Source organism: Aplidium turbinatum, chromosome 18 (assembly GCF_918807975.1).
Source record: "Aplidium turbinatum chromosome 18, kaAplTurb1.1, whole genome shotgun sequence".
In the NCBI taxonomy this organism is placed as follows: domain Eukaryota; kingdom Metazoa; phylum Chordata; class Ascidiacea; order Aplousobranchia; family Polyclinidae; genus Aplidium; species Aplidium turbinatum.
The window spans coordinates 14803419-14815901 of record NC_137489.1 but is presented as its reverse complement, the minus strand read 5'-3'; the positions used below and the strand labels follow the sequence as shown (position 1 = coordinate 14815901).

The following is a 12483-nucleotide window of genomic DNA, read 5'->3' as shown; positions in this document are numbered from 1 at the left end:
AGACTAAAAGCATCAGTCTCAATATCGTGACATCACACGCGTGCCAAAGGGGGGATTGCAACCCGCAACCCCCCCCCCCCCCCCCCCTTGGCTACGCCACTGACAATGACCAACATAACACAGCAATTGTTGACTTGTTGTATAAATAGCGGTACTTGTTATGAGCAAAAACTTTAACTGGCTCGAAGAAGCTAGTGCCGAGAATTTTGATATATATGATTACATTCCCGTGAGCTAGTCTATTGCAAAGGCAGTCGTGGATGTTTGGATGCAAACCGTCTCACAAACAAGTCTAAATCGATAGATTTCGATACAGAATGTTCAAAGGCCATAAGCACCAAGTTTACCTGTCTTGGTTGTAACATGCTCCGTCTAGTGGGAGCGTCAACCCTTGTTAACACTGAGAATCCACACTTACAAACGGCAGTGCTAGATCCAAATGTAGCAATATCTGCTGCAAGGTTGAACACTTCACAGATCAGAAAACTAGACACAAAATGTATTTACACTGATTGGATTGAAGAGAAAAAATAAACACTGCTTAAAAGATTACGGGTTTATTTTTATTTATTTATTTGCATCAGACTCAAGATGGTCCATATTACACAATCACACATGGCCTATTTTGTATGCGTTGTCTTCAAAAACCACTTGCTTTACCACTGCACATTTTACGATTTATCACTGCATAAATTTGGTTTATCACTGACCCTTAGAATTAGGTATGTTACCGAGATAGCGACAGCTGATATCAAATAGCCTAATTTGTACCGGTTTGTAGGCCTGCTGGAAAACCATTCCCTCTTTGTTAGGTTATCATTCTTTCCCAAAACATTTTTATTTTGTACAGTTTCTGACAATTTTTCTACCAACCTAACACGTGTTGGCCTTGGTTGAATTGAACATGTTGAGGTTGCCAAAGGAGAAGGTAGAGGGGGAGGGGGCGAAATTGTTTAATCATCTTAGCTGTTAACTAAACAAAACAATAATTGTAGTTAATTGGGCCTAGGTTGGAGCTCTGCAACGGGAAAGATGGGCAAAATCATTATAATTGTAGCTGTTGCTCGAGAATGTTGGAATTCTGCCAGGGGGGCAAAATTTTTATTCAGGGGGGGCGAGGCCCCCCTGGCCCCCGGCTGGCTACGGGCCTGAGAACACGTTCCAGATAAAATTTTATTTTCAATCTTTTTTTAGGCCAGGGTTTTCATCAAAAATCTCCAAAACAATTGTTTTTTTCACTTAATATTAAAAAATTACGTAGGCTTACGTAAGCTACGACTGAAGCAAATGTAGCGCCTATCCGCTACATTGTAAAAAAAAGTAGCGTTGCAGTTGCTAGCCTGTTCCAACAAAAATATAGCGCCACTGCGGTTATCGCTGGGAAAAAAGTGGTACGGTAGCTATAAAACCAGCACTCGTGGCTCAGTGGTTATCGGCTCTGGTGCTGGTAGGTCGGGTAATACCAAAGACTTTAAAAAGGGTACCGATTGTGTTCTTTCTTGCATAACGCAGTGAGGATAAATCGGGTAATAATCTGGTGCAAGCCCGCAACCAGGGGGGCATTTGCCCCTCCAAAATTTTTTAAAATTTTTTTAAGCGTTCTATGCAGTATGAAATGTACTATCGTACACGTACAGCCATACTGTAGAGTGTAGACCAGTGGTTCTCAACCTTTTTTTCTTGGTGGACCCCTTTTGGTGTCTTCGAAGCGGTCGCGGACCCCTAAAAATTTCAATTTGAAATTTTGGTATATCGCGTTTCCTTATGGAATCATATGTTACATAAGTTTCAAAGCAACACACTTAAAAGAATTTGCTAAATTCGCAACGCACTTGACGATTGATGAGATTGACGAAATTATGTTATGATTTATGAGCTATATGTTGGCACACAGGATCAAACATCGGTAAGCTATATGCTCAATGCTCATTTGATGTTTTTCCATAACTTTTATCAAAAGTTAATAGAATACTTGCGACTGTTACAAAGAATTTCTCCCTTTTTTCATTTGAAATCAATATTAATTCGTTATGATCACAGTCATTGCAAACCTGTGAGTGGTGATAGACTGCTGACTAACGTTTGTATTTCTAAATTAATCATTGATCAACAATCTGCTGTCTCAAAAGAATTAAGTTGAACATAGCCAACATAGCCTTATTAAAGAGTTTAAGTAATTTAGGCTATATGATATTTTAGTTAAGAAACCAAACCTTTGTGCAATGTCCTTTGCAATTTCAAACGACGCACCAGTGCGTTGCGACTTACAGTTTAAGAATCACTGTAGGCTAATACATAAACAAAGCACAAACAATTTTTAAATTTTTTAATTTATCCGTCATGTTGAAAACTCGGAAACTTTCGCGGACCCCCGGAAATCGCTTCACGGACCCCTTGGGGTCCGCGGAACCCCGGTTGAGAACCACTGGTGTAGACTATCGAAACCGAAAGTAGGCTACGCTGGTTGGAAGCCATGCTAACGATTTTGTTCGATAAATTAGGCTGGCATCCTCATTATCTGTTTCGTTAGCGTTAGTTTTATCCAAACATTTACAAACTCTTGATAATTTTGGCTACACTTCCAGTCACAACTGAGAGAGAGAGAGAGAAAGAGAGAGAGAGAAACCTTTTATTTTGTCTGTTGCGAGAAAAGTATACGGTACAAAACATAGACAATGCAAATAAAATAGCACCATAACTAGAATCTACAACAGACTGCTTGTAACAGATCTACAACAACAATCTACAACAACAGATCTACAACAACAACAATCTACAACAACAGATCTACAACAACAATCTACAACAACAACTGCTTCTGCAGAAAGAACATTTAGCTGTCTACGACGCTTGAAAAGTTACCTTAGAAGCACTGTGGGGCAGGACAGGCTTTCTGGACTAGCTCTCATGCAAATTCATCGTACTCAAATTCCAAGCGCGGAATTGGTGCTAAACGAGTTTGCCAAATCAAGTAGAAAGTTAGACATTATGCTCTAAGTTAAAATGTCATTTTGCATTTGCAAAGTCAAACTTCTTTGGGCCTACAAACATAAAAACTTGTTGAGCCAACAAAATGTTTCAGGATTGTAATTTGTAATTACCGTGTTAAGTTTATTTATTTGTTTATGTTGATGTAAATAATAAAATATATGTTATTGATTAAATAATTTATGACTCCAGTCGTGCCAATGCAGTTCGTAGCCTACAGATGTTGTATTTTATTTGTAATGGACTGAACACATTACTGTATTATCATAATTTTCTTCCTTGGGTAGTCATAGCTAAATGAGAAAAGGTTACAAAGGCTAGTTTCCTTTAATGCTGTACTAAACAAAAACGTGATTGACATAAGTTATGACCACTGAACCGTAACATGGTAGTGCCACACACTCTATCAATGGGCGTGGACATTAACATAAAAATGTCACAATGCGTCATTTTAATGTTTGTTCTTTGATAAAAATTAAATGCCCCCCCCCCCGGAAATATTTACTGGCTGCGGGCATGATATCTGGTGACACCCGCTTCCAATCTGCCTTGAGCCAGCATGGAAGCAGTAGGTAGGCCTGTGATCAGGTCTTTTCTTGTTAGATAATTGTACATTTGTTCGTACAGTAAAGTGAGTCGTCCCGGTATTCCACTGTCCCTATCTTGCCCCCCCCCCAGTCAAAAATCGTTCCGGCGCCCCTGGTTTCAGTGACCCTGGCAAAATTCTTTCATATTAAAATGGCTACCCAAAAAAAAGCACTGCGCGCTACTGCTTACCTTTGGTTATGCATATAAAGCAATTAAATCACTCAAACTGACAAAACTCAACAAACTTGAAGCACGACCAAGAACGAAACAACTGTTACCGGAAGCGGGGGTTTTTGTTCCTTGCTGGAGCTTCTGATTTGCATCCCGCTGTTGTTCTAATCTGTGTTGAGACGGTTTGCAGATCCGAAAGTTGTAGGCTGTGCAGTGTGCAGGAACCTCGTCTATAAGCCTACCTGGAAACTGGTGTCTGGCCAAATGTTTTTATCTACAAGCCTACCGTACTTCAGGAAAGTAATTAGTCACAGGGTGGTCAAATAGGCAACGATATGAAACTTTTTGGTTCTATCATGTCTAAACAATCGAATAAAAACATTACGATGGCTGTCTTGCAACATTCAGCATAACTTTAATCAAGCGACAAGTGCCTTTTATATTTCTTCAATGTTTGGACGGTTGAACCAGTTAGTCTGAAGCCCATACCCCAGTTTGTAATTCGCTTTTTGTTATTTTTCTTACCATCCCTATTTTCTTCGCTTATAGCCTAGGCTAGGCTACTTACTATTCCGTGCTGAACATAGTCAGATTATACTGTATATTTTTTTAAACAACCCACCAATCTACACGAGCAAGGTTTGGTAAAATTCCATTAGGGATAGATCAACGAATTATATTTACACTGCCAAATTTTCTAATTTTGCAATCAACCCACACCGCCTTTTTATTTATCAATCTTTCTGTAACATTTGAGTCTTTCTGTAACTTTTTTTTTCATTTCACAAGGCAAAATCGTCGTTTCTGTAAGGTGGCAATTGTCTAATAGACCGTTTTTGTTTTGTTTTTCATATATTTATCCTGCATTGCGGGAAAGCGGACTTGAGCGCTATGCATCGGTGTACGCCTTCCGACGTACACCTGACCCACGCTGCAGCCGACGGCAATGTCTGTTTCCGGTTGTCTACTCTACTTATGACTTAAATTTGGTACTACCCATTACTCGAAATCGATCACTGGGTAGAGGCAATTATCGTAAAGTTTCTTCTTGTTGGCAATTATCGTATGGTCGTCTTGTTATCTCTCTGTCAATATGAGAACTTGTGCAACTTTTGTATTGTGTGTATTACTTGTATATTTCAAACATGTATTATGTTCTTTGTTTCTATTCTAACAAATCAACCATTGATATAATCATAAATAATGGCATATTTTTCTATTTAACAAATGGCAACCCCATTGCTACAGTAAACAATAATTTTAAAACTCAACGCTTGTTTTATTAAAATCTCGCTGACAGCCTGGACTATGGAACAGTCGTTATGAAAGCCAAGTCAATTTATTTGTTTATTTGAGTCAGTTTAAATATTGTGTATGTCGCAAAGCTTTGAAATACTTCTATATATATATTTTTTTATGTTTTTTCTCACAGAGCTGAGTGACTTCAATCTTACCAGCACTGTAGCCTATCTATTTTTGGAACATAGTCCGCCTCGATAGCTCAGTTGGTTAGCGCGTGACTTCATGAACAAAGAAGCTTCAAGATTAAGCGAAGCTGGTTCGACTCTCGGGGTGTGCGCTTAAGCAATGCATTATAAGGACTGCTCTTCATTTAGTGGCACCTAATGGATAGAATAAATTCCCAGAATAACACTTTAACAATCGAAAACTTCATTTTGTCAATCTCGGTGACCGAGCCTGTGTCAGTGGTTCAAAGCCTCTACAAGTATGCAAAACTGCCAGGATTAAGCTCCCAAAGAAGATTTTCCAATCCAAGGATAAAGATTCAACTAACCAACATGGTAGGTACAGTACCTCTTAAGGAGAACTTATGTGTGGTGGGATGGCACTACGGATAAGGCATTGGTTTTCAAATTACATGAACCTGGTTCGACATCCGGCTTAAGTTGGTTGTTGATAAATACCGCTCACCTCTACCCAGGGTGTAATAAATTGGGTACGGTAGGCATAGTTGCTGAAGTAAAGACGGCTAAGAGAAAGGAACTGGCCACCCTAGCCTACTCTCATTAGTACCGGAGGCCTAGTGTGATGAGAACCTTATCTTCTCATTCCCCAAAGTTTAGAACTGAGTATAGGACTACCTTTACCTTTATGGGTAGGCTATGTAAGATAAATCAGGATGGAAGTTATAAATGATTAAAAATTTTAAATTTTGTTATTGCTGCTGGAAATAAGACCAATTTAAAAATAAAGAAGATGGTTGAGCCAAAAAAAAAAATTTTTATCAGTTATGTTAACTACCGGTATCAAACCAATTGGTTAATCAATAGTTACAGTAGATTGTGTAATGCATGTTTTCATTAAGTATTTTTGGAGGTTATATATATATTAAAGATCTGATCAACAAAAGTACCGTAAATGATATATTGCTGTTTTACAGAATAGAAAGAACATGGCTTTTTGTTACTGAACATAAAGAGTGTGATACAGGAGTTTAAGTTAGAACTTTTCTTTTATATTTTGTTGAGTCTTTTTATGTTTGCTATGTGTTCTAAAAAACATACTTTTGAACCAACTCATGTGTATGCTAATCTCTCACCACAATTGCTTACCGGTGATGATGAGCAACAGAAAAGTAAATGTGAAGCAAGAAGAATCGAGGTACTTATTGGTTTATGTAAAGTTTTTATGTGCAACAAGCTAGTAGTTTGTCGTGATCATGTGTAAAATTTAAATAAATTTTTTTGTCTTATTTTATTACGTGTTTGTGACTGCAAGTTATGAATTTGAATTTATTAGAATTTTTTGACATGTTATATAAGAATCTGAACCATAAGCTCAGCATAGTTTGACTGTGGATGTGGCGCTATATAAATATTGTTATTATTATTATTGTAAGCTTCTATTGAAGTCATGGCCTTCAATAAGGAAGGTATATAAGTATTTATATAATGACTGCTTTTCTACAAGATAAACTTTTGTCACAAAAGCAACTTTATGGAATTCTTAGGTTTCTGGCACAGCAGAGTTTACCAATCCCCCTGACCAAGCTGTATTGACTGTTGTTATATCAAACAAAAAAGAGAAGGCTGAGGAAGCAAAAGCTAGTGTTTGCAGAAGATTGGATTATGTGAAGCAAATGTTCTTAAATCATGGCGTTCAAGTATAATCTTTTTTTGCAAACTTCATCTTATAATAGTTGATTTTCTATTGAATGTTGAATATTAGGGTGTTTTAAATTTTTATGCTTTGGAACTTTGAGTTGTACTAGCTACTAAAATGTGACAATTCGTGTAAAAACACTACCTGTAAAATATCAATAAAGTTTTCCAACATTTATTACTTGTGCAAAGAAGTTAAAAGTTTCACAGAAGAGAGATTGTTATGTTTACGCTCCACTGTTTGTGGGCACAGTTGTAACAACAATTATATATACAATCTTTTAATAGAAGTGTGGACCAAACGAGCATGGGAAACTGCCTTGCAGTAGGAGTTTTGTTAATTTTAACAAACTGTTAAATTTGTGACTTGTTATTTTTGCCAACATCAAAGAATTGAACTCTGTCACAAGTGTCACGTATTTTTTTCCAAATTGTTTGTTAGTTCACCACAGCAAGAGTTGCATAGCATTTTGGTGTGTCTCATTTGCATCTCACTTCGTAAGTTTTAGGGTTAAAAATTCTTGACTAATCGAACTAGATTACGAAGTAAAATTTAGTCAAATTTTTTTTTAAACTCAATAGAAAAGAATGTGCATCGACAATTACAATGTTTCATTTTTTTCTGTTATAATAAAAACGCCTTGATATATATTTCATATATATATTTTAAGCACCAAAAAATAACATAATGAAATTGAATGTTTGTGTAAATGTTAAGTAGGTTTGGTGTTTCTTGTTTACTTAGATATTATCTTTTTTCTTTCTCCAGTTAGGTCATTTAGAGATGTTTGTTGTCCAAATCATTCTTGGTCTGCCTTTGTTTCTTTTACCGACTCTAAACTTTCAACATCAAATGTTGCAAACATTTCTAAATGGACAAAATTAAATTATGAAAGTGCTGTACGAACAGTTTATGGTCGAGAAAAATGATGCATTGTATCCAACCCTCAATACGAGGAAAGAACATAATAATGATGATACCGTAAGTTAAGTCACTCTATAAAACGTTTGTCTCACATACCAAATATAAAACTCTGTTACAATAGTGTTATATACTGTTTATATAAAAACTGCCAAATTTTTATCATTAAAACGCCATTTTGGGTGACACTGGATTTGATAAGTGATTAAAATGCATTATTTATGAATCAGATTTAGTACGGTAGGTGGTCTGTTTAATTATTCATAGCTCAGTATCTTTTCTAGAATTGTGACATTGAGGTTACGAAGAATATGAGTCGTGTCAATGGGAGGGGCTGGTTTTTGATGGAAGCTCAAGTTGATGCTTTATTTCATAAGTATGACGATATAATTCAAATATATGGTTAAGTCTTTAATTAATACGGTCTTAATGCCGCATACTTTTCAATGCAAAATCGTATTCAAAATGCAATGCGAAAGTTTCACATCAGTGTTAAAGATATGACATAAAAAATATCACAATGTTTTAAAGGTTTATCCATATAATTATCCTATACGTATCCACATAACCATTTAAAATGCTTACATTGTACATATTGCCAGTCACTATTCTGACGTGATTTGGTGCCGTATAACTCTGATTTTCAATTGTCTTTGTCTTGTCATTTTTCACTTTACGACACGTTTCAAAAGCCGCATTTCCTTTCAGTGTAAAATAATGCTTAATATTTAATATTGTAGCTACAGGCTATAAGAATACAAAGAAAAAAGTTGGTTTAATTTTTAAAATATGTATATAGGCTTGAAGATGAGTTATGTCTCTGCACACTTGCAGCTCTACCCTGTGGTACTGGTGTCAAATATTTGTAAATCCTTTAATCAAAAGCTTATTCTTGAAACGTAGTGGTAGCAATAAAATTCTGCAATATAATGTTTGAAATTTTAAAACACCCTCAAAGATGTGCCGTTTTTTGTCTGGCGTAGTGGACGGATTCTATTTAAAAGTTTGTTAAATTTTTCTTTGTCCTTTAGTCATTATTTATTCAACAATAAGGTATTTGGTCTGAAACTATATACCAAGACCTTTATTGTAAGTAAGGAATTCATCAATAATTAAAAATTCGATAGAATGTTTACTGTGTTTGTAAAATTTACTGTTTTTATGTGAAGGAAAATTTATTCATGATGGTTCAGTAGTTTACGTCAGACAAACATGTTGAGATTGCTGCAATTATAATATTTTCTAATGTTTCAGCGATTTACACCAGTGCTTGCAGTTGAACAACCTTTTTGTGGAGAAGTTGGACAAATGTGCGAAGGTCCTTCCAATAGTTCTTCGACATGACAAGCAGCGCATTGAAGCAGTTAGGCATGTATTACAGTGCTTGCTAAACATAGCTTAATATTCGCTACTCCAACATATTTATGGCTTTCATAGCCGTGTGGTAAGACCCTGCTACGACACTCGGAAAAGCGCTGGTTCGACACCGCTCAAGAGCACCCGGCTGTGTGACACGAAAATTGGCTTCCTTGTCTTTTCGTTCACTTTTGTAACTCTTTAACAGCCGGGCAGGAGTCTGGATACGACATGGCTTAAATGTTATACTTTTTTCACTCTCAAAATTTAACTTACAGTATGTTGTGGTCACGTATTGTCGAGCGTATGTGTATGGTTAGTTCCTTCATTGTAAGTTTCTCCCTGATTGAAGGTTGATTGCGTCTGTTTATAAATCCGCACTGACAAGTTGTGTTTTTGGAAGTCAGTTTAACGATTTAGTTTTGCTGCCGTTTTGATTTTACAACTCCACTGCCTCACTCAAACAATCTCGCACCTACTGTCGAAAACTTGATTGCGACCGTGCCAAATTCTTTCAACTTAATAACTTACTTCTGTCACAAGCACGTTTTAACGTTTGCGTTTTGTCGCTTCTACCTTTTTCTCGATCTTTGCTATGTTGACGTGTATTGTTTTTTCTGCAATGATCAGAAATAAAAACAACTGAACTGAACTTCTGAAACCTTTCATCTCAGCATAATGTTTTATTTGTTGCAGAAAGCAAACTTGCTTGACCGCGTTGGCAAACGCACGACAGAAGGCGCTTGAAGTTTGTCGTCTATTAGGCCAATGCCTTGGTCGTCCTGTCTACATCACGGAAAACATAATCAGGGAATGGAAGGGATCTGGCAGCCCTGATTCTTGTGGGTTGCCAGAAAACGTGGAACCCCCTATGCCAAGTGTTGCTGAAGCTTCCGCTTCTGGCCCGATCGACATCCAACGTAAAATGAAAGAACAAAGCTTGTCAGTCAAGGTTGACGTCACTGCAACTTTTGAACTTCGTGGCAAGTTTGAAAAACCAAAGAAATGAAACGATAGATTAATTATTGACTATTTTTAACTGATGCAGTTTTTGTAATTTTCGGTCCACAAGCTTGTTGATTGGAATTTAGGTAAAACTCCCCGCGGAAAATATCCATACGGAGAATATTCCGACTGGAAAACAGCCTTATTTTTCAAGAGAGGGGATATTTTCCTGGTGGATATTTTTCATTCGAGATTCCTTCTATGTGCGTTTTCCGATAGTCGAGATATTTTCTGTATGGATTTTTACTGACTAGGCCTACATATTGATTGTGAATACTTTCAGTTGTAGAAATACAGTCATGGCTTCGAAGTAATATTTTTTCCATGGACTTTTACATGAACTCCTCTATATTGTTTGTGCTGCATTTCAAGGTTTTTAAAAAAAATAAAAATAAATTGATTTTTCTGATATAGTGTGATATTGTTTATCTTGTTTCTAAAGATATTATTGTGTGAAGCAGCCTGTTTTTATTGACTAAGCGGATTATCGCTGAAACGTTCTTTAGAGGTGGCATATTTCAATATTCATTTTTGTATTTTATTATTATTTCTTCGGTGCTGCTGTCTAAGTTTTTGATTACTGTATCTCAAGGATCGATCGGTTGTCACGTATGTTTACCCTACAGTCGTCTAACAAACAAATAAATGTACATTTACATGTTCGACTATTTTACAAAAAGTTGTTTGAGTGAACCCCCAGACGTCGGAAGGAGTAGTCCTAGCGGTTCGTGTAATGCTTGCAGAAGCTGAGGTTTGTTAACTAAGGTGGGAGTTTTTTGTTTGTAGTCGGTGTGTTTATGGCTTGTGATCAGCACGTGTTACTGAACCTCGGCACTCGGGAGACCGCCGTCTAGCATGGCAAGCTTTTTTTTTTATCTGTCCAGCGATTTTGTCAAAAGTCTGTCCTTTGTAACATACTTTTGAGGCCCGCGCTTTTCGTTAGAACCAGGTCCATATTGATTGGAGGAATCTTTGTCCTCGGCTTAAGAAAGCATTTTTAAGAGCTCAATCATGGCAGTTTTGCATACTTGTAGAGGCTTTGAACCACTGACGCAGGCCTGGTCACCGATATTGACAGAGTAACCTTTTGGCTTGTTGTCTGTAAATTATTCCATCCACTAGGTTCCGCTGAATGAAGTACAGTTCTTAAAATGCGTTGTTCAACCGCACACTCTGAGAGTCGAACCTGCGTTACTTGATCTTGCAATTTCTTCGTGGCATTCAACCAACTTAGCTATCGGGACGCACTCTAAATATTATCTTTTAAAAACAGCTCTGTTGATAGAACCAACTGTAGGCTAGCTGAAATCAGTCACAAAAGAAAACTGTTTGATAAAGAAAATAAAACCACTGAAGGCCCATCTAGTCACGTTTTTGAGAAAATGAAGTTCAAGACCAATTTTTATTTTGCAGTTAGTAGATCTCGGTATTAGGTTTTTAAAACATCGCTTTGAGAAAACCTTTAGTGTAGTATAATACTTCTTCATCGTGTGTCACACGGCCGTAGCCCAGAGCATCATGCAAGCTTTTGCTCCATCGTTGAACTCGCCTAAATCCTGTGGAGAACATCTTGCTTTTAGGGCAGGTCATTCCAGGAGATGTTGCATCGTTTGCTCCTGTCCACATTTACAACTTGTGCTTCCCAAAGAATATCCCGTGTCGCATCAACGTCTTACAGCTTCTAATACCAGTTGTTAAGCGGTTGAGGCATCGCCAATACTTCCAGGGTTCACGCTTTCCGGGAGGAAGGCCTTATTTAGGAAAAAAGCTCCATATTGGTCGGTGTCAGCCCGGCTGCCAGCTTCTTCTTCCACAGTTGGGTCCGCACGTTGGCGGCAACCTCATCTTGATTTAGTGGGACAACTGAAGCAAGGAAACTTTTTCTTGACTTTAATTGCCTACGTGCTGGAGTTTGGCCATATAGTGGGTGTCTCAAATCCATGTCCTGACAAGATCTTCCGTTTCTGCTGGTTACGCTTCTTCTGATGTTGGGAGGAGCAGTATAATACTGTTGGGAATAAAATACTGTATGACACTCGCGAGATGGTGTTCACATGATATACCTTTAGTGATTACGGTATTTCATTGCTCTCCCCCTGGTTTAAGTCTATAGGCTACGTTGTAGGCTAAGGTTTTTAGTTTATATAGGAGTTCTTAAACATCCATAGGCTACAGAAGAAATGGCACTGAATTCTTCATTTGAAGAACACAATTGCCAATAACGGAATTTATAGCAGTGTTGTTTTTTTCAATCTGTGACATGCATGTCGTACAGGCAAACCAGTTCAACTCGTACCTTTGTGGTAACAACCAACAAGAAATTTTGTTACA

The 12483-nt window shown here is 37.3% G+C and overlaps 1 protein-coding gene across 2 annotated transcripts; it reads left to right on the top strand.

The window, feature by feature from the left end:
- Positions 1–6152: 6152 nt before the first annotated feature.
- LOC145787584 (interleukin-1 receptor-associated kinase 1-binding protein 1-like) lies at positions 6153–10812 on the top strand. Of its 2 annotated transcripts, none has more exons than XM_082599354.1 (5): positions 6153–6369; positions 6719–6871; positions 8076–8167; positions 9046–9159; positions 9844–10812. In XM_082599354.1, exons 1-5 carry the CDS (start codon positions 6244–6246, stop codon positions 10154–10156), a joined length of 798 nt encoding a protein of 265 aa, XP_082455480.1. In that variant the 5' UTR covers positions 6153–6243; the 3' UTR covers positions 10157–10812. The 2 variants fall into 2 exon arrangements, with proteins under 2 accessions (XP_082455480.1, XP_082455481.1); XM_082599355.1 differs by having other exon boundaries at positions 9046–9163; positions 9848–10812.
- Positions 10813–12483: the final 1671 nt, after the last annotated feature.

Coding starts and splice junctions, on each gene's coding strand:
- LOC145787584 (XM_082599354.1), top strand. CDS start 6,244: ATGTTTGCTATGTGTTCTAAAAAACATACTTTTGAACCAACTCATGTG. Junction 6,370..6,718: donor GTGAAGCAAGAAGAATCGAG/GTACTTATTGGT, acceptor TGGAATTCTTAG/GTTTCTGGCACAGCAGAGTT. Junction 9,160..9,843: donor CAGCGCATTGAAGCAGTTAG/GCATGTATTACA, acceptor TATTTGTTGCAG/AAAGCAAACTTGCTTGACCG.